Genomic DNA, 20046 nt, shown 5'->3' with positions numbered 1-20046 from the left:
CTGAAAATGGCGAAGTTCAGAGAACATCAGAAGAAGAAGAAGAAAAACAGAGAACATATAGCTTTCAGGGCTGATAGCATTGTACAGATAATACTGGCTTGGATCAAAATTATGACACACAGTACCACAATAGCAGAGACAGAGAACCTGATCAGGTTGTTCACTGCGAGTGGCCTTGCATCGGGTTGCTGCTCGCATCACATGCACAGATCCCAGACACATCACAACAGCATCGGATAATTAATGTCCCTATACAGCACAGCAAGATCTGGATACCGATATACAAATTTTGGACGGCTGCAATTGGTTTAAGCAATAAGCATCACCATGCCTGGAAGTGAAAATATTCTACAGGAAATAAACAGGTCACAGGGCCTCAAGCTACTGACAAAGTATGGAAAATACCAATACCCCTTTTAATTGATGAATGGCACTAGACACAGAAAACCTGAATTCATGAAGAGCTTTGTAGCTTCTTTTACTTGATTTCTCAAAGCTGAGGATATCTACAATTAACTCAGAGCTACTACAAGCCCTGGTCATCTCTTTACTACTTGATACTTAAAAAATAATACCACGATAAATGGTCGGACGGCAATTCAAACAAAAAAATGAAGATTGCTCCACACACAATATTCCATTCCATAAACTTTAGAGCCTTTGTTGAATACAGGTCAAGATAGAATAGAATCTCCTTTTACAACAATTCCTCGGTCCATTAGTTAGGTGCCAGTTTTTTTGCAGGACAGTGATGTCAACAATGTTAGGTGAAATACCAAACAATCAACTAGCCCATTTCCTAGAAATTTAAAGGTAGAACACTACAACATTTGATTTTGTTAGCATATTATAAGCTTCTCTCCATCTTTGCGTAAGTCAGTAGGACATACGATGTCATGTACAGCTGTAAGAGCAATACATCAAGGCACAATGACACAGCACAATCTGAAGAGTGTCACCAGCACACCACTAATAGTTGTATTTGATTGTCACGAAACTCATAGCTACTGATGGAGGGCTTCAAATTCCTCTCTTGTTCACTTCCCTTCAGTCGCAAAGCCAGTTTGGATTCATTTGCGATCATCAACTCATTCTTGGGATGCCATAACCATAGGCAACTTTGCTATCCGACATATGCTACCAGAGAGTTCTGTACTTCAGCTGTTGAACTTCTAAGGCAAAATTTTGTGCCTCTGAATTGCCACCGACTAAATGTTTGATTCAGTAACACAAGTTTCTCCTTAAGGGCGTCAAAGAGAAGAATATGACTGATGCTTCTTTGCAAAGGGCAAACCGAGTGATGCTTTTATGCAGGTCATTCCATCTTCTTGGAGAAAAATGCAGAGAACAGAACCCATAAGTTCAGTAGTATCTGTTTTAATGTTTAGACCTACTTGTTGTCTGTAGATCGCCCATCTTTTAGGTCACGCAGGTACTGAACACGATGATCATCAATCCCTTTGACGAGAAACCATTTGATCATGGTAGTGCAGGTTACCTTGTCTGGTCTTATTTGCTCTTCCTTCATCATATTGAGAACATCCCACATCTCTGCCAAGCGCCCCACCCTCCCATATGCGTCCACCAAACAGTTGAAAAACACAATATCCAACGTGATATCTGAATTCTCGACAACTCTTAACACTGTCTCTATTTTCTTTACTTGATCAGCCCTTCCATATGCTCTAATCAATGAACAGAGGGTAACACAGTTAGGCTTTATACGGTCTGATTTCATCAATCTAAAGATGTATTCCATCTGTTCAAGATCGCCGGCCCTTCCGAATGCATCAATAACTACGTTGTATGTGACTATTGTCCAGGAATAGTAATACTTCTGCATGTACTCCATCACTGCTCCCATCTTCTCATACATTTTAGCTTTACCATAGGAATCAAGTAAAATGTTGTAGGTCTTAATGTTTGGGGAGATACCAGATGCCTGGAACTTCTCGTAGCAGCTTTCCATTGTCTCAATCTGACCACTGCTACCGAAAGCTCTGAGAGTAGAATTCATTGTCCACACATCAGGCTTGCAGTCTTCAGACAACATCTCAAGAAGAGTTGACTCCATCTCAGCAAACCTTAAATGCAAATGATGAAACCTTGTTAGCTTAATACTTCGTGACGGAAAACATACCAGGAAAAACACGAATTTGGAAAACCAGGAAATGCATTTGGATGGCAACAATAAACTTGGTTTTCCTAAAGATTGGACATATTTGAAGATTTTCTTTCTTTCTGAATAGATGATATTTGAAGACGTGACCCAACTGCCAAGCATAGACTATAAATTTCAGGATGATCTAGTGCATCACTGATGATTAACAAAACAGTTTGCAGGACATATTCAATAGATATGTAAGGAAATAGCACCTTAATTATAAGATTATATCATAAGCATATGTTCTTATTGCCGATTACCTTCCTGCTTTCCCATGAGCATCAATGAGAGTGTTATAAGTCACGGTGTTCGGGCGGATACCCGCGCGCGCCATATCCTCCAGCAAGTCCTTCACCTTGTCGAAGTCATGGGCGTGCAAGCAGGACTTGATGAGAATGGAGTATGTCTGGACATCGGGCCGGCAACCAGGGGTGGCCTTCATCTGATCAAGCAAGGCGAAAGCCCTGTCGAAGCTGCCGCTCCTGCTGTACGCCGAGACAAGGGCCGTGTACGACTCGAGGTTGGGGGCGCAGCCCTCGTCGACCATGGCCTGGAAGAGCTCGTGCGCCTTCCCCGGCTGCTTGCACTTGCCGAGCATGGTGATGAGCTTGATGTATATGCCGACGTACGGCCTGTACCACACCTGGTCCCGCATTAGCTCGAACACCTGGGCGTCAGTGGGCACGGCAACGTTAGACAGAGCCCGCGGCGGTGACTGGGGAGCTGTGAAGCGGGGGTACCTTGAGGGCGGACTCCCAGCGGAGGGCGGCGACGCGGTCGTGGAGGGCCTCGAGTACGGTGCGGGGGAGGAGGCGGCGGGTGCCCTTGCCGGGCTCGCGCTTGTCGAGGACGGCCTTGGTGGCCTCGCGCCGGAGGATGATGGAGAGCGCCTTCCGGGAGGCGATCTTGCGGTTCACCTCCTCCTTCCGCTGCCGCTCGAACTCCTCCGCCGCGGCCTCGTCCTGTTCCTCCTCCCGCCGCCGCCTGCTCTCCCCCGCGCCCGCCGCGCCCCTGGCGCTCTGCTGCTGCTGCTGCTCCCGCGGCGAGGCGGCCGCTGCTGGCGGCGGGAACGCGCGGCCGTGAAGACGGCGCGTGGGCGTGCTGAGGGCGGAGGAGGGAGAGGGGAGCGTGGGGAAGGGGGACGCCACCGGCGCGGCGGCCATTGCGCGGCGAGGGGAGCCGGGAGGGAGCTGCGGTGTGGAGTGATGGAGATTTTTGCGGGGGACTGGATGAGACTGCGGGCAACGAGCAGTGAGGAGAAGAAGCTCCGTGGACCGTCTGATGGAGGAGCAACGCCTGGGATGGGGTCTCCTGTACAGTAGTAATCAAGACGCTCTGCCGAATTGCAGAAATGTTGTGCATACAAAGAACCCATTGGTTCAAAGTAATTTTCAGAGGATATTTCAGAGGGTTTGGACCCCTAATCCTTTTTTCTGCGGTTCGTTTGATTCGTAGGATTGCAATCCTCATGAAATTTCTTGGGGCAAGTTCAAAAGGTTTTCTATATTCCTCGCTAAAACTAGGATTTTCATAAAATTTCTTGGGTTACATCCTTATAAAAAAAGTTCACATCAACGCTCCAAGTCCTAGATTATGGAGTGTTAGCTAATCTTACGGATGAGTAATGTACTGTTGGTTAGGAAAGGCCATCACTTTAGAAAGTCTTAAGGGTTTGTTTGGTTGCGTGCATCAATTCTAGGCGTAATGTATCTATGGTCCGGTTCAGCCTGACTAAGAAAAACAGCCTCAAGGCCATGCTCTGCACCTCCTTTGATGGTCTGTATTGCATCGATGGTCATTTCTATGACTTTTGTTCGGTTACCTGCCTGCCTATGTATTTTCAGGGGGAGCAGATGCAAAACACATGTATTTGGTTATGTGCAACTTTCCTGTTTCGCTCTTCTCTTTTAAACATGACAACATTATCATCCTATGCATCACGCACGATCATTTCAAAAGCACTAACAACATGCACACAAAACACATAAGCATATTAATTAAGTTCATTATTGGGTGCTTTGTGCACGACATCCCATGGCCCCATACACTATCTAACATGAGGGGGTTGAACCCCTCATCGAAACAACGCAAGTCTTGGGGGGTAGACCATGCCCATAACCGACATCAGTTTACGACAATACTGATTAAACTAGATCTATTATTACTGTAGAAAGAATAATCACAAGTCTCTAACAACCTACCCATGCCTAATGCAATAGTAGCAGTTGACAGTGGAATTGCCTCTGTCAAAGACCTTCGCCTTGAAGGTGGAAGTGTCGAGCTTCAAAACGACTATGTCGTCGGTTCCTACTCGGTGCTTCCGGTAGAAGCCAGTCCTGTTGGGGAACGTAGTAATTTTAAAAAATTTCCTACGCACACGCAAGATCATGGTGATGGCATAGCAACGAGAGGGGAGAGTGTTCGTCTACGTACCCTCGTAGACCGTAAGCGGAAGCGTTATGATAACGCGGTTGATGTAGTCGTACGTCTTCACGATCCGACCGATCCAAGTACCGAACGTACGGCACCTCCGAGTTCAGCACACGTTCAGCTCGATGACGATCCCCGGACTCCGATCCAGCAAAGCTTCGGAGATGAGTTCCGTCAGCACGACGGCGTGGTGACGATGATGATGCTCTACCGGCTCAGGGCTTCGCTAAACTCCGCGACGATATGACCGAGGTGGAATATGGTGGAGGGGGGCACCGCACACGGCTAACGAACGATCCGTAGATCAACTTGTGTTGTTGTTCCTGGAGGTGCCCCCTGCCCCCGTATATAAAGGAGCAAGGGGGGAGGGGGCGGCCGGCCTAGGAGGGGCGCGCCAAGGGGAGTCCTACTCCCACCGGGAGTAGGACTCCCTCCTTCCTTGTTGGAGTAGGAGAAGGGGGGAAAGAGGAGGAGAGGAGGAAGGAAAGGGGGGCCGCACCCCTTGTCCAATTCGGACCAGAGGGGGGCTGCGCGCCTCCTTCCTTTCGGCCTCTCTCCTCTATTACCGTATGGCCCAATAAGGCCCATATACTCCCCGGCGAATTCCCGTAACTCTCCGGTACTCCGAAAAATACCCGAATCACTCGGAACCTTTCCGAAGTCCGAATATAGTTGTCCAATATATCGATCTTTACGTCTCGACCATTTCGAGACTCCTCGTCATGTCCCCGATCTCATCCGGGACTTCGAACTCCTTCGGTACATCAAAACTCATAAACTCATAATATAACTGTCATCGAAACCTTAAGCGTGCGGATCCTACGGGTTCGAGAACTATGTAGACATGACCTAGAACTATTCTTGGTCAATAACCAATAGCAGAACCTGGATGCTCATGTTGGCTCCTACATATTCTACGAAGATCTTTATCGGTCAAACTGCATAACAACATACGTTGTTCCCTTTGTCATCGGTATGTTACTTGCCCGAGATTCGATCGTCGGTATCCAATACCTAGTTCAATCTCGTTACTGGCAAGTCTCTTTTCTCGTTACACAATGCATCATCTCGCAACTAACTCATTAGTCACATTGCTTGCAAGGCTTATAGTGATGTGCATTACCGAGAGGGCCCAGAGATACCTCTCCAACAATCGGAGTGACAAAACCTAATCTCGAAATACGCCAACCCAACATGTACCTTTGGAGACACCTGTAGTACTCCTTTATAATCACCCAGTTACGTTGTGACGTTTGGTAGCACCCAAAGTGTTCCTCCGGTAAACGGGAGTTGCATAATCTCATAGTTACAGGAACATGTATAAGTCATGAAGAAAGCAATAGCAACATACTAAACGATCAAGTGCTAGGCTAATGGAATGGGTCATGTCAATCACATCATTCTCCTAATGATGCGATCCCATTAATCAAATGACAACACATGTCTATGGTTAGGAAACATAACCATCTTTGATTAATGAGCTAGTCAAGTAGAGGCATACTAGTGACTATATGTTTGCCTATGTATTCACACATGTATCATGTTTCCGGTTAATACAATTCTAGCATGAATAATAAACATTTATCATGAAATAAGGAAATAAATAATAACTTTATTATTGCCTCTAGGGCATATTTCCTTCAGTCTCCCACTTGCACTAGAGTCAATAATCTAGTTCACATCGCTATGTGATTTAACACCAATATTCACATCTGCATGTGATTAATACCCATAGTTCACATCATCATGTGATCAACACCCAAAGGGTTTACTAGAGTCAATAATCTAGTTCACATCGCTATGTGATTAACACCCAAAAGAGTACTAAGGTATGATCATGTTTTGCTCGTGAGAGAAGCTTAGTCAACGGGTCTGTCACATTCAGAGCCGTATGTATTTGCAAACATTCTATGTCTTCAATGCTCTGCATGGAGCTACTCTAGCTTAATTGCTCCCACTTTCAATATGTATCCAGTTTGAGACTTAGAGTCATCTGGATTAGTGTAAAAGTTTGCATCGATGTAACTCTTTACGACGAACTCTTTTATCACCTCCATAATCGAGAAACATATCCTTATTCTACTAAGGATAATTTTGACCAATGTCCAGTGATCTACTTCTAGATCACTATTGTACTCCCTTGCCAAACCAGGGCAGAGTATACAATAGGTCTGGTCCATAGCATGGCATACTTTTATAGAACCTATGACTGATGCATAAGGAATGACTTTCATTCTCTTTCTATTTTCTGCCGTGGTCGGGTCTTGAGTCTTACTCAATTTCACACCTTTGCAACACAGGCAAGAACTCTTTCTTTGACTGTTCCATTTTGAATTATTTCAAAATCTTGACAAGGTATGTACTTATTGAAAAACTTATCAAGCGTCTTGATCTATCTCAATAGATCTTGATGCTTAATATGTAAGCAGCTTCACTGAGGTCTTTCTTTGAAAAACTCCTTTCAAACACTCCTTTATGCTTTGCAGAATAATTCTACATTATTTCCGATCAACAATATGTCATTCACATATACTTATCAGAAATGTTGTAGTGCTCCCACTCACTTTCTTGTAAATACATGCCTTTCCAAAGTCTGTATAAAACCATATGCTTTGATCAACTCATCAAAGCGTATATTCCAACTCCGAGAGGCTTGCATCAGTCCATTGATGGATCGCTGGAGCTTGCACATTTTGTTAGCACCTTTAGGATTGACAAAACCTTCTGGTTGCATCATATGCAACTCTTCTTTAATAAATCCATTAAGGAATGCAGTTTTGACATCCATTTGCCAGATTTCATAAAATGTGGCAATTGCTAACATGATTCGGACAGACTTAAGCATCGTTACGAGTGAGAAAATCTCATCGTATTCAACACCTTGAACTTGTCGAAAACCTTTTGCAACAAGTCGAGCTTTGTAGATAGTAACACTACTATCAGTGTCCGTCTTCCTCTTGAAGATCCATTTATTTTCTATGGCTTGCCGATCATCGGGCAAGTCCACCAAAGTCGACACTTTGTTCTCATACATGGATCCCATCTCAGATTTCATAGCCTCAAGCCATTTTGCGGAATCTGGGCTCACCATCGCTTCTTCATAGTTCGTAGGTTCATCATGGTCTAGTAACATGACTTCCAGAACAGGATTACCGTACCACTCTGGTGCGGATCTTACTCTGGTTGATCTACGGGGTTCTGTAGTAACTTGTTCTGAAGTTTCATGATCATCATCATTAGCTTCCTCACTAATTGGTGTAGGTATCACTGGAACTGTTTTCAGTGATGAACTATTTTCCAATTCAGGAGAAGGTACAATTACCTTATCAAGTTCTACTTTCCTCCCGCTCACTTCTTTCGAGAGAAACTCCTTCTCTAGAAAGGATCCATTCTTAGCAACGAATGTTTGCCTTCGGATCTGTGATAGAAGGTGTACCCAATAGTTACCTTTGGGTATTCTATGAAGACGCACTTCTCCGATTTGGGTTCGAGCTTATCAGGTTGAAACTTTTTCATATAAGCATCGCAACTCCAAACTTTAAGAAACGACAACTTAGGTTTACTGCTAAACCATAGTTCCTACGGTGTCGTCTCAACGGATTTAGATGGTGCCCTTTTAAACGTGAATGCAGTTGTCTCTAATGCATAACCCCAAAACGATAGTGGTAAAACCGATAAGAGACATCATAGATCGCACCATATCCAATAAAGTGCAGTTACGACGTTCGGACACACCATAACGTTGTGGTGTTCCAGGTGGCGTGAGCTGTGAAACTATTCCACATTGTTTTTAATTGAAGACCAAACTCGTAACTCAAATATTCGTCTCCGCGATCAGATCGTAGAAACTTTATTTTCTTGTTACGATGATTTTTCCACTTCACTCTGAAATTCTTTGAACCTTTCAATTATTTCAGACTTATGTTTTATCAAGTAGATATACCCATATCTGCTCAAATCATCTTGTGAACCTCAGAAAATAACGATACTTGCCACGAGCATCAACATTCATTGGATCACATACATCGGTATGTATTATTTCCAATAAGTCAGTAGCTTGTTCCATTGTTCCGGAGAACGGAGTTTTAGTCATCTTGCCCAAAAGGCACGGTTCGCAAGCATCAAATGATTCATAACCAAGTGATTCCAAAAATCCATCTTTATGGAGTTTCTTCATGCGCTTTACACCGATATGACCCAAACGGCAGTGCCACAAATAAGTTGCACTATCATTATCAACTTTGCATCTTTTGGCATTAATATTATGAATATGTGTATCACTACGATCGAGATCCAACAAACTATTTTCATTGGGTGTATGACCATCAAAGGTTTTATTCATTTAAACAGAATAACAATTATTCTATGATTTTAAATGAATAACCGTATTGCAATAAATATGATCAAATCATATTCATGCTCAACGCAAACACCAAATAACATTTATTTAGGTTCAACACTAATCCCGAAAGTATAGGGAGTGTGCGATGATGATCATATCAATCTTGGAACCACTTCCAACACACATCGTCACTTCACCCTCAACTAGTTTGTGTTTATTCTGTAACTCCTATTTCGAGTCACTAATTTTTAGCAACCGAACAAGTATCAAATACTCAGGGGCTTCTATAAACACTAGTAAGGTACACATCAATAACCTGTATATCAAATATACCCTTGTTCACTCTGCCATCCTTCTTATCCACCAAATATTCAGGGTATTTCCGTTTCCAGTGACCATTTCCTTTGCAGTGTAAGCACTCAGTTTCAGGCTTTGGTTCAGCTTTGGGCTTCTTCGTGGGAGTGACAACTTGATTGTCATTCTACTTGAAGTTCCCTTTCTATCCCTTTGCCCTTTTCTTGAAACTAGTGGTCTTGTCAATCATCAACACTTGATGCTCTTTCTTGATTTCTACCTTCGTCGATTTCAACATCACGAAAAGCTCGGGAATCGTTTTCGTCATCCCTTGCATACTATAGTTCATCACAAAGTTCTACTAACTTAGTGATGGTGACTAGAGAACTTTGTCAATCACTATCTTATCTGGAAGATTAACTCCCACCTGATTCAAGCGATTGTAGTACCCAGACAATCTGAGCACATGCTCACTAGTTGAGCGATTCTCCTCCATCTTTTAGCAATAGAACTTGTTGGAGACTTCATATCTCTCAACTCGGGTATTTGCTTGAAATATTAACTTCAATTTCTGGAACATCTCATATGGTCCATGACGTTCAAAACGTCTTTGAAGTCCCGATTCTAAGCCGTTAAGCATGGTGCACTAAACTATCAAGTAGTCATCATATTGAGCTAGCCAAATGTTCATAACGTCTGCATCTGCTCCTGCAATAGGTTTGTCACCTAGCGGTGCATCAAGGACATAATTCTTCTGCGCAGCAATGAGGATAAACCTCAGATCACGGATCCAATCCGCATCATTGCTACTAACATTTTTCAACACAATTTTCTCTAGGAACATATCAAAATAAACATATGAAAGCAACAACGCAAGCTATTGATCTACAACATAATTTGCAAAATACTACCAGGACTAAGTTCATGATAAATTTAAGTTCAATTAATCATATTACTTAAGAACTCCCACTTAGATAGACATCCCTCTAATCCTCTAAGTGATTGCGTGATCCATATCAACTACACCATGTCCGATCGTCACGTGAGATGGAGTAGTTTCAATGGTGAACATCAATATGTTGATCATATCTACTATATGATTCACGCTCGACCATTCGGTCTCTGTGTTCCGAGGCCATATCTGTATATGCTAGGCTCGTCAAGTTTAACCTGAGTATTCTGCGTGTGCAACTGTTTTGCACCCGTTGTATTTGAACGTAGAGCCTATCACACCCGATCATCACGTGGTGTCTCAGCACGAAGAACTTTCGCAACGGTGCATACTCAGGGAGAACACTTCTTGATAATTAGTGAGAGATCATCTTAAAATGCTACCGTCAAACAAAACAGAATAAGATGTATAACAGATAAACATCATATGCAATCAAAATATGTGACATGATATGGCATGATCATCTTGCGCCTTTGATCTCCATCTCCAAAGTACTGTCATGATCTCTATCGTTACCGGCATGACACCATGATCTTCATCATCTTGATCTATATCAATGTGTCGTCACATGGTCGTCTAGCCAACTATTGCTCTTGCAACTATTGCTATCGCATAGCGATAAAGTAAAGCAATTATTTGGCACTTGCATCTTATGCAACAAAGAGACAACCATAGAGTTTCTGCCAGTTGCCGATAACTTCAATAAAACATGATCATCTCATACAACAACTTATATCTCATCATGTCTTGACCATATCACATCATAACATGCCCTGCAAAAACAAGTTAGACGTCCTCTACTTTGTTGTTGCAAGTTTTACGTGGCTGCTACGGGCTGAGCAAGAACCGTTCTTACCTACGCATCAAAACCACAACGATAGTTCGTCAAGTTGGTGCTGTTTTAACCTTCTCAAGGACCGGGCGTAGCCACACTCGATTCAGCTAAAGTGAGAGAGACAGACACCCGCCAGCCACCTTTAAGCACAAGTGCTCGTAATGGTGAAACCAGTCTCGCGTAAGCGTACGCGTAATGTCGGTCCGGGCCGCTTCATCTTACAATACCGCCGAACCAAAGTATGACATGCTGGTAAGCAGTATGACTTGTATCGCCCACAACTCACTTGTGTTCTACTCGTGCATATAACATCAACGCATAAAACCTGGCTCGGATGCCACTGTTGGGGAACGTAGTAATTTCAAAAAATTTCCTACGCACACGCAAGATCATGGTGATGGCATAGCAACGAGAGGGGAGAGTGTTCGTCTACGTACCCTCGTAGACCGTAAGCGGAAGCGTTATGATAACGTGGTTGATGTAGTCGTACGTCTTCACGATCCGACCGATCCAAGTACCGAACGTACGGCACCTCCGAGTTCAGCACACGTTCAGCTCGATGACGATCCCCGGGCTCCGATCCAGCAAAGCTTCGGGGATGAGTTCCGTCAGCACGATGGCGTGGTGACGATGATGATGCTCTACCGGCGCAGGGCTTTGCCTAAACTCCGCGACGATATGACCGAGGTGGAATATGATGGAGGGGGGCACCGCACACGACTAAGGAATGATCCGTAGATCAACTTGTGTTGTTGTTCCTAGAGGTGCCCCCTGCCCCCGTATATAAAGGAGCAAGGGGGGAGGGGGCGGCCGGCCTAGGAGGGGCGCGCCAAGGGGAGTCCTACTCCCACCGGGAGTAGGACTCCCTCCTTCCTTGTTGGAGTAGGAGAAGGGGGGAAAGAGGAGGAGAGGAGGAAGGAAAGGGGGGGCGCACCCCTTGTCCAATTCGGACCAGAGGGGGGCTGCGCGCCTCCTTCCTTTCGGCCTCTCTCCTCTATTCCCGTATGGCCCAATAAGGCCCATATACTCCCCGGCGAATTCCCGTAACTCTCCGGTACTCTGAAAAATACCCGAATCACTCGGAACCTTTCCGAAGTCCGAATATAGTCGTCCAATATATTGATCTTTACATCTCGACCATTTCGAGACTCCTCGTCATGTCCCCGATCTCATCCGGGACTCCGAACTCCTTCGGTACATCAAAACTCATAAACTCATAATATAACTGTCATCGAAACCTTAAGCGTGCGGATCCTACGGGTTCGAGAACTATGTAGACATGACCTAGAACTATTCTTGGTCAATAACCAATAGAGGAACCTGGATGCTCATGTTGGCTCCTACATATTCTACGAAGATCTTTATCGGTCAAACCGCATAACAACATACGTTGTTCCCTTTGTCATCGGTATGTTACTTGCCCGAGATTCGATCGTCGGTATCCAATACCTAGTTCAATCTCGTTACCGGCAAGTCTCTTTTCTCGTTACATAATGCATCATCCCACAACTAACTCATTAGTCACATTGCTTGCAAGGCTTATAGTGATGTCCATTACCGAGAGGGCCCAGAGATACCTCTCCGACAATCGGAGTGACAAAACCTAATCTCGAAATACGCCAACCCAACATGTACCTTTGGAGACACCTGTAGTACTCCTTTATAATCACCCAGTTACGTTGTGACGTTTGGTAGCACCCAAAGTGTTCCTCTGGTAAACGGGAGTTGCATAATCTCATAGTTACAGGAACATGTATAAGTCATGAAGAAAGCAATAGCAACATACTAAACGATCAAGTGCTAGGCTAACAGAATGGGTCATGTCAATCACATCATTCTTCTAATGATGCGATCCCATTAATCAAATGACAACACATGTCTATGGTTAGGAAACATAACCATCTTTGATTAATGAGCTAGTCAAGTAGAGGCATACTAGTGACTATATGTTTGTCTATGTATTCACACATGTATCGTGTTTCCGGTTAATACAATTCTAGCATGAATAATAAACATTTATCATGAAATAAGGAAATAAATAATAACTTTATTATTGCCTCTAGGGCATATTTCCTTCAAGCCCAGCCCCGCAGCATGACCTCGGTGCTGAACTCTTGGACCTGCACCCAGGTCTGATACCACGGGGTGGCGAAGAGCGACACAACATGTGAAAGACGGACGCGGACCACCCCCTCAACACCTTCTATAAAGCCCTCAACCATGAGTAATGTGGTGTCCTCCTCGTTCTTGATTTGCACGTCAAACTGGCGTGGCACTGGTTTTACTAGCTTGTGCCCAAGCTTGGGCTTGCGACCAAGCATTGGTGGAGGCAACGCCACCGCTTCCCTCCTCCCAGCACGAGGATCCTATGTGCCCACCGTTTATCAGGGATCACGTCCTTCCCGCCTTCTGATGGAGGTCTGCCACCACCGACGACGCCCCACTCTGTCTTCATCACCTTGTCAGTTAAGTAGCAAGGGTGAGTATCATAACACAAGCAAAATAGAGCATATGTATGATCCTACATTGCTACGATCCTACATCATGATCCTATATTGCTATGATTTTACATTGAATCACATAGGTATGATCTTACATTGAAGCACATAGCTACGATCCTACATTGAAGCAGATATGTATGTAAGAAGCATATCAAGCATACCCACATTGCGATAAGTGCCTATGTATGAAGCATATCAAGCATACTCACATTGCTAAGATCAATGTTTATCTATGAAACATATCAACCAAATGCACATTCGTAACAATGCAAAATGCACGTTGCTACAATCTGTGCACAATTCACATTCATAGCAATGCAAAATTAGGACGTGGAAATCTAATCGAATATAGGCACAAACTACACATGCACGTTACTAATTCAAAATCAAGCCTAGGTTCTACTCTAACGCCCCGAAAAAACCATAACCGTTTTTTTTTCGAAAACCTGGATCTTTTTTATGTTTAAATTAAGTGCTCCCTGGAGCTCAAGTGCTACAAGAGCATCACCAACAGTTCCTCTATCCCCCTTTTTTCCGATTTAGGGGGGGGGGGGGCAAAAAAAATGCTCCAACAATTTTCGTAAAACATAAAACAATTCACAGGATCTGAATAAGCATCACCCCCACCGTCTAGGGGGAGATGAAGCTTCCCGTATAATTTCCCGTAAATGTGGCAGGAGCCAACACTGGAAAACAGCTCGCGCGCACGCTGGTCTCCTCGTGCCGCCGACCATCTGCCGAGCACCCCCGACACCGATTAGTGTGTCCCTGCGGCGACCCGCCTCCTACCTACCGATGGCCGACGGCCAGCAACCGGCACCAGCACCAGCCGATTTCCTCTCACCGCCGATAGTCGCCCGTCCCATCTCCGCTCCAGCCAGCCTCCTCCCGTGCATGACATCGCCGCTTCGCTGGACCAACTGTCATTTTTTTCGTTCCTAAGGTGTTTGATGATTTGCTCACCCAGATCATATTTCATATATTGTGTTTTGAAATAATGTTGAATTATGTGTGTTGGAATAACTTTGTTTTGAATCACTATGTTGATAGAATTGACATGCATATGCCATTTGTACATTTATTAATTTGAAGATAAATTTAAAAAACTATTAGTGCAATATTTTTACAAGAACCACAAAAGCAGCTCACGTGTCAACCTCCCCTCAATTATATAGACACCCCGTAAAATCATATTTAGAGGAGTTTCTTACGGTCATATTTCATTGAATTTCATTTTGGTGTGCGCTACACAAGAACTAATAGCGAACAGTTCGTTTTTTTTTTTGAGAATTTTTTTAGGACAACAGTTTTTTTTTTGAGTGGCATTTTAGGACAACAGTTCGGTGCTGTCGGCGGTAGTCGCCGGAGTCGATGGGCCGATTATCCCATTCGGGCCTTCTCGCACCACCGAAGTCGATCATCACCAAACCCATCTAGCGCCTTCTCGCGCACCGCCGAACCAGAGAGGCCCTTTCCCCGCCACCGCTACCCAAGTCCCCATGGCCGCCGCCGCCGCCGCCTCCAACCCTTTCCAGTTCCCTCGCCGCCGACCGCCGGACGACACGCTCTTCTACGCCGTCTACCCTCTCCCCCTCCCCACCGGCCTCCCAGCCCCGGCCCTCCTCGCCTCGCTCCAGTCGCTCCACCTCTCCCTCCTCTCCCACCTGGCCCCCTTCCTCTCCACCCACCTCTTCCACCGCGACCCCTTCACCCTCTCCCTCCCCGCCGACCCGGCCGGCCCCTGCGCGGCCTGCGCCTCGCCGCCCGCCGTCCCCCACCTCCACGGCGCGCTCCGCTTCGGGGACTCCCTCCCCGACGAGTGGCTCGCCGTCTCCCTCCTCTTCGCCCTCACGCGCGCCTTCCCGGGGCTCGCCGCGCGCGCCTGGGACTCGGACGGCGACTTCCTCCTCATCGAGGCCGCCTTCGCGCTCCCGCGCTGGCTCGACCCCGACACCGCCCCCAACCGCGTCTTCATCTTCCGCGGCGAGCTCCACATCCTGCCGCCCTCCCTCTTCCCCGACACGCCCTCCCTCCAGGCCGCCCTCGCCGCCGTCCACGACGACTCCGTCGACACCCGGGCCTCCGACGCCGTCCAGGCCGCCATACAACGCCGCATCGCCGGGATGCCGGAGAGGGCCGCCGAGAACCTCCACACGGCGCGCGTCACCGTGCCGGCGCCCGTGGCCAAGGTGCTCAAGGAGGAGCCCTGCTTGATCGCGCGCGCGGTCGAGGCGTTCTACGACCGGGACATTGACACCATGAAGCACGCCGCGAGGATGGACAAGTTCCTCAAGGGCCCCGGCGGGGAAGGGGTTGACATGGTGAGGACGTCCGTGCGGATGACGAAGGCGATGTATGGCCAGCTCATGCAGCAGAGCTTCCAGGCGCCCAGGGGTTACCCCATGCCGAGGAGCGAGGAGGGTCCGGACAAGTGGATGGAGGCAGAGCTGGGGATGAAGATTGCGTGTGGGTTCGAGATGATGTACCAGGAGAGGCGGCACGAGGCGGAGGAAGGAATGGGGAGCACATGGGAGGTTTACAAGAAGAGCTTGGAGGCGACTGGCTGTTTTCAGGGGTTGCTTCCTGGTTCCAAGGAGTATAAGAGGATCATGGAGGATGCAATGCAATATTACAAGAGCTCGAGTTCGTTCTCGCGAACAAGGTAATTTTTGTAGCCCATACTTGTGGATTTAGCTATGTCGGAGCGTGTCAGTATGTTACCATTTATTCCTTTAGTTTTGACCTTAAAAATTAATTATGTCTGGCTGGATTGTCATTTATCTGTTTCTTCTGCAACTACAAAGGCGAGAACTAACAGAATTCAGTAATGGACAGTAGTGAATGCTATCCAACATAATTCTTCAGGCTACCTGATTTAATAGGCATGAACTCAATAGTCATCTATAATATGAAATTCTGGCAGTGTTCTGATACTTCTGCGGTATTCTACAGGGAGATGCTAAGTGCACCGGTCCGTCGAATTGATGAAATCCTTGCGATGCCGTACTCGGCAGAAGATTTTCAAGGCATTAATCTTCCCCCAAGTGATGATGATTCTTGGCTGCGTAATGGGGAGGATGAATTGAATGCTGAACTTCATGAAAGGCAGAAGGAAATGGAAGAGTATGCGGCTGTGAAGAAGAATAGAAAAAGTCAAAAGCAAAATGTCTCCAGCAGTTCAAGCTCCCAGCCAAACGAGTTTAATCTTGGAGAAATCACAGACTCCATGCAAGAATTTGTTCGCAAAATGTCAAGCTTCGAGGGAGCTGAAGTTCCCACAAACAGGTTCTCTTATAGACTCATTTGTAATCTCTGTTCAATGCTTAGGCTCCTTTTGGTATTGCATCTGCATCTGCCTTTCAGAAGCATTTAGTAACAGTTTGTTGAAAGCATCTTTATTTTTATCCCTAGCAAATTATTCCAGAGTGCTGCACAACAACCAGACGTGCACTTGGTTCTCAGTTGCTCATATTTTTGAATAATTTACCTTTGCTTGTTAAAATAATTACCGTTGTATGTACATCAGGATCATACACTATTTTCTTTCTGTACCTACGTTTTGGCCCTGAAGTTCAAAGTTTATACCACCATTAGAAAGGAGAGGCATGGGATGAAACATATTAGTCTGAGCATCTGTATGTACAGATATAATCTTTTGTCAAACAGGAATCAAAATGCACTAACTTGCATGTTAAGTAACTTTATCTTATTTCGGTGAAATGTGTATGACATCTGGAAACACTGAACAGAAAGTAAAGATGAAAAATGTGAAATGCAAACTGGTAGAGGCTTAGATAGAGAGGTAGTGCTATGCTGAATTTAATTTCTACTAGGTGGAATTCATGTAAACACAACACTATAGTGCAACCTTATAATATGATTTATTTATTTTATTTTTTGCGTTGGATACATGTTCTGGTTCATGTTTCACAGCTTATCAACCCTGACATTTGAGAAAAGAACATTGGTTGCTGCTTTTACAGAGCACTATCAGGGTTTATGCCTTCTTCCCATTAGATGTAGTAGCTCCATTTCTCAGTGCGCAATAGATCAGCAGTTATACCTGTGCAATTGCTTCTTAGAGGATGATTCTTCACGTAATCAGTCCCTTGAGCATAAATGACTTCAAAGAAGTAATATGCGATTAGGGATTATTTCCCTGGCAGAGAGCCTACATGACATTATTTATCTAGCACATTAGAGATGAAATATATTGCTAGGACTTGTCGTGTGTAACAATCTGGGTATAATTACACTTCTTTGCTGTAGCCATTTAATTATGCACCTTCTCAACTGAATTGGTTATTTGGTATTGATCTATTAATTTCACTCATGTAGGGAAGACACGGAGACAGTAGACCTTGATGTCAACCTGTTCTTTAAGGCCATGGAGTCGGTGTTAGGAAGAGCTTCACAAGAGGAAGCTGGCCATGATACTGAAGCTGGTAGAAAATCCTCCTCGTCTGACATGGACTTTGGTATGCCCCCTTCTTCCAGTTCCCATTTCCTCATTAGTATCTTGCTTGGACATGGTTAGCCAGTACTCCGTTCCATAATTCTTGTCGTGGTTTTAATTTGTATCCTTTGACTACCTTCTCATAGATAAATTGATAAGTAATATATATATGTTCATTTATTTAATTCAGTTTTCCACAGTATTCTCCTATCTTTGTTGCATTAGTCACCACTTTGATTTAGGGATTCTTGTTTGCTGTGAACTGCGTGTTAGAAATTAAAAGTGGTTTTAATGGTGCAGACGATTCTGATTTCGATAATGATTCTACTGAAGAAGCTGGTGAAAAGGATATGGATGATTCTTTCATGGAATCATATTCAGATGCTTTGAATGACGAGCTAAGTAAGACTACCATTGAGGAAACCTTTTCTCGAGCACAACGCCCTAGCACCAACAGTGAGGTAAACTTCCTTTTGGGCCTTGTAAGCTTTCTTCTTGCCATCTTGTGTTCAGGACAGGGCACTACCTTGTGGACTGCTTGTTCGAACTTATTAATTTTGATAAACTATTAGTATTGTTAGCTTGTTAGTTGTTACACTATTTGTAGGGTAGGTTTTAAGAAAATGAATAAATAATTGGAATTTGTGATTTTGAAAAAGGCAGATTCTAAAATTGCATGTTTAGCATGTGGGGGTTTAAATGTAGAGCAGATCTCAGCAGACACATACTCATTCGGTTAAAAATCATGAAGATTCCATTAGAACTTCATCAAACATTAAGAGTCTTTAGTGGTAAAAGTGACTAATATATTCTACCATGCGACGAACATGTAAGGATGTGAAGGATGTCAATATGTCATGCTATGTTCGAACACATAAATGCGCATGATTTGACTATTTGGATATCAGATTTGCTTAACAAACTGTCCAAACCCACAAATTCTATAATTTAGCTGCATGCGTCGTTTTTTCCCCAGTTAATAGCAAATAAAGAACTACTCAAGGATAAATCAGTAAATGAAAGTAGATAATCTCAGGTGTTCTGTTTGTACATTACTGTTCTCCCAGATAGCCCAGGTTCAATTGTGTATCCAGCTTGCTTGTCAGTGTTGGCGTTGTATCTGCTAACTACGGAGTAGAACAGAAATTGACGTGTGCACTTCTGTCATATCAATTTCTCAGTTGCAAACTTGATGCCGGTACCAAATCCTAACCGGTGCTCGGTTATTGTTTCGCCTTGCAGGGTCCCTCGAATGATGCCGATAGTGATGATGGGGAGATGGCCCCAGTTGATGTGAACTTGAACCTTGTGGAGAGCTTCCTTAACTCGTACTCGTCTCAGCAGGGCCTTCCTGGCCCGGCCTCGAACCTGCTTGGACTTATGGGTGTGAAGGTACCACCTCCGGACGGTAGTAAAAAGCCATGATTTTGTGTTTCTGGTGTACACTAGAGATTTCAGGAGCATAGGAAGAAGCAGCAACGTTTAGTGTTACATATACTGGGGGTTTGTGCCCTGCTTCTCACTTTGCTGTGAAACTGTTATCTTACGTTCTCTGTGTGTAATCTCACTGCTGTACACTACCGGGCTGTACTACACTACTACCTCCGTTCCAAAATAGATGACCCAACTTTGTACTAACTTTAGTACAAAGTTTGGTCAAACTTTGTACTAAAGTTAGTACAAAGTTGGGTCATCTATTTTGGAACGGAGGAGTATGTATGTTGCACAGGTTATGAAGACGTGTCGGGCCATGTCCAGTGTGGTTGGCAAGTAGAGGCGCCAGGAGCCGTTCTGCCCGTGCAGGCTTCGCTCCCGGTCTCAGTTTCGGTATTGTTGCTCGAACTGGAGGCTGATGCTCGGAGCAATTCGCCCGTGGGTTGCGTCTGAGATCTGTTGTTTGCGTTTGCGTAGATGCTAGTACAGGCTAAAACCCATCATCTTTTAATGCCGTCCAAGCAAGAGCCCTTGCATTGGACATGCCCGTAGTCAAAAAGAAAAAAAAGTGTATGTAGAGTTGTTTGAACCTCAAACCTTATGTTGGTGTGTAATGTTACGTTGTCAGAGGGCATACC

The 20046-nt window shown here is 44.9% G+C and overlaps 2 protein-coding genes across 2 annotated transcripts; one reads left to right on the top strand and one right to left on the bottom strand.

Moving 5' to 3' along the window:
* Nucleotides 1–643: 643 nt before the first annotated feature.
* LOC119340499 (pentatricopeptide repeat-containing protein At5g48730, chloroplastic-like) lies at nucleotides 644–3376 on the bottom strand. The gene is made up of 3 exons (XM_037612418.1): nucleotides 2905–3376; nucleotides 2425–2831; nucleotides 644–2084 (listed from the first exon to the last, which is right to left on the bottom strand). Exons 1-3 carry the CDS (start codon nucleotides 3325–3327, stop codon nucleotides 1391–1393), a joined length of 1524 nt encoding a protein of 507 aa, XP_037468315.1. The 5' UTR covers nucleotides 3328–3376; the 3' UTR covers nucleotides 644–1390.
* Nucleotides 3377–14973: 11597 nt separating this feature from the next.
* On the top strand, nucleotides 14974–19589 carry LOC119338693 (protein ecdysoneless homolog). The gene is made up of 5 exons (XM_037610958.1): nucleotides 14974–16180; nucleotides 16471–16803; nucleotides 17857–17996; nucleotides 18275–18435; nucleotides 19217–19589. Exons 1-5 carry the CDS (start codon nucleotides 15018–15020, stop codon nucleotides 19397–19399), a joined length of 1980 nt encoding a protein of 659 aa, XP_037466855.1. The 5' UTR covers nucleotides 14974–15017; the 3' UTR covers nucleotides 19400–19589.
* The last annotated feature ends 457 nt before the right edge of the window (nucleotides 19590–20046 follow it).

The sequence above is a fragment of the Triticum dicoccoides genome, chromosome 7B (assembly GCF_002162155.2).
Source record: "Triticum dicoccoides isolate Atlit2015 ecotype Zavitan chromosome 7B, WEW_v2.0, whole genome shotgun sequence".
Classification (NCBI taxonomy): domain Eukaryota; kingdom Viridiplantae; phylum Streptophyta; class Magnoliopsida; order Poales; family Poaceae; genus Triticum; species Triticum dicoccoides.
This window is presented reverse-complemented; position numbering and strand designations above follow the sequence as displayed.

Excerpts from the sequence above, each read along its gene's own strand:
- LOC119340499 (XM_037612418.1), bottom strand. The coding sequence starts at position 3,327 with ATGGCCGCCGCGCCGGTGGCGTCCCCCTTCCCCACGCTCCCCTCTCCC. Across the intron at positions 2,832-2,904 it reads GCTGGGAGTCCGCCCTCAAG|GTGTTCGAGCTAATGCGGGA; the intron begins GTACCCCCGCTT and ends ACTGACGCCCAG. Across the intron at positions 2,085-2,424 it reads GCTCATGGGAAAGCAGGAAG|GTTTGCTGAGATGGAGTCAA; the intron begins GTAATCGGCAAT and ends TTTGCATTTAAG.
- LOC119338693 (XM_037610958.1), top strand. The coding sequence starts at position 15,018 with ATGGCCGCCGCCGCCGCCGCCTCCAACCCTTTCCAGTTCCCTCGCCGC. Across the intron at positions 17,997-18,274 it reads CTCGTCTGACATGGACTTTG|ACGATTCTGATTTCGATAAT; the intron begins GTATGCCCCCTT and ends TTAATGGTGCAG. Across the intron at positions 18,436-19,216 it reads GCCCTAGCACCAACAGTGAG|GGTCCCTCGAATGATGCCGA; the intron begins GTAAACTTCCTT and ends TTCGCCTTGCAG.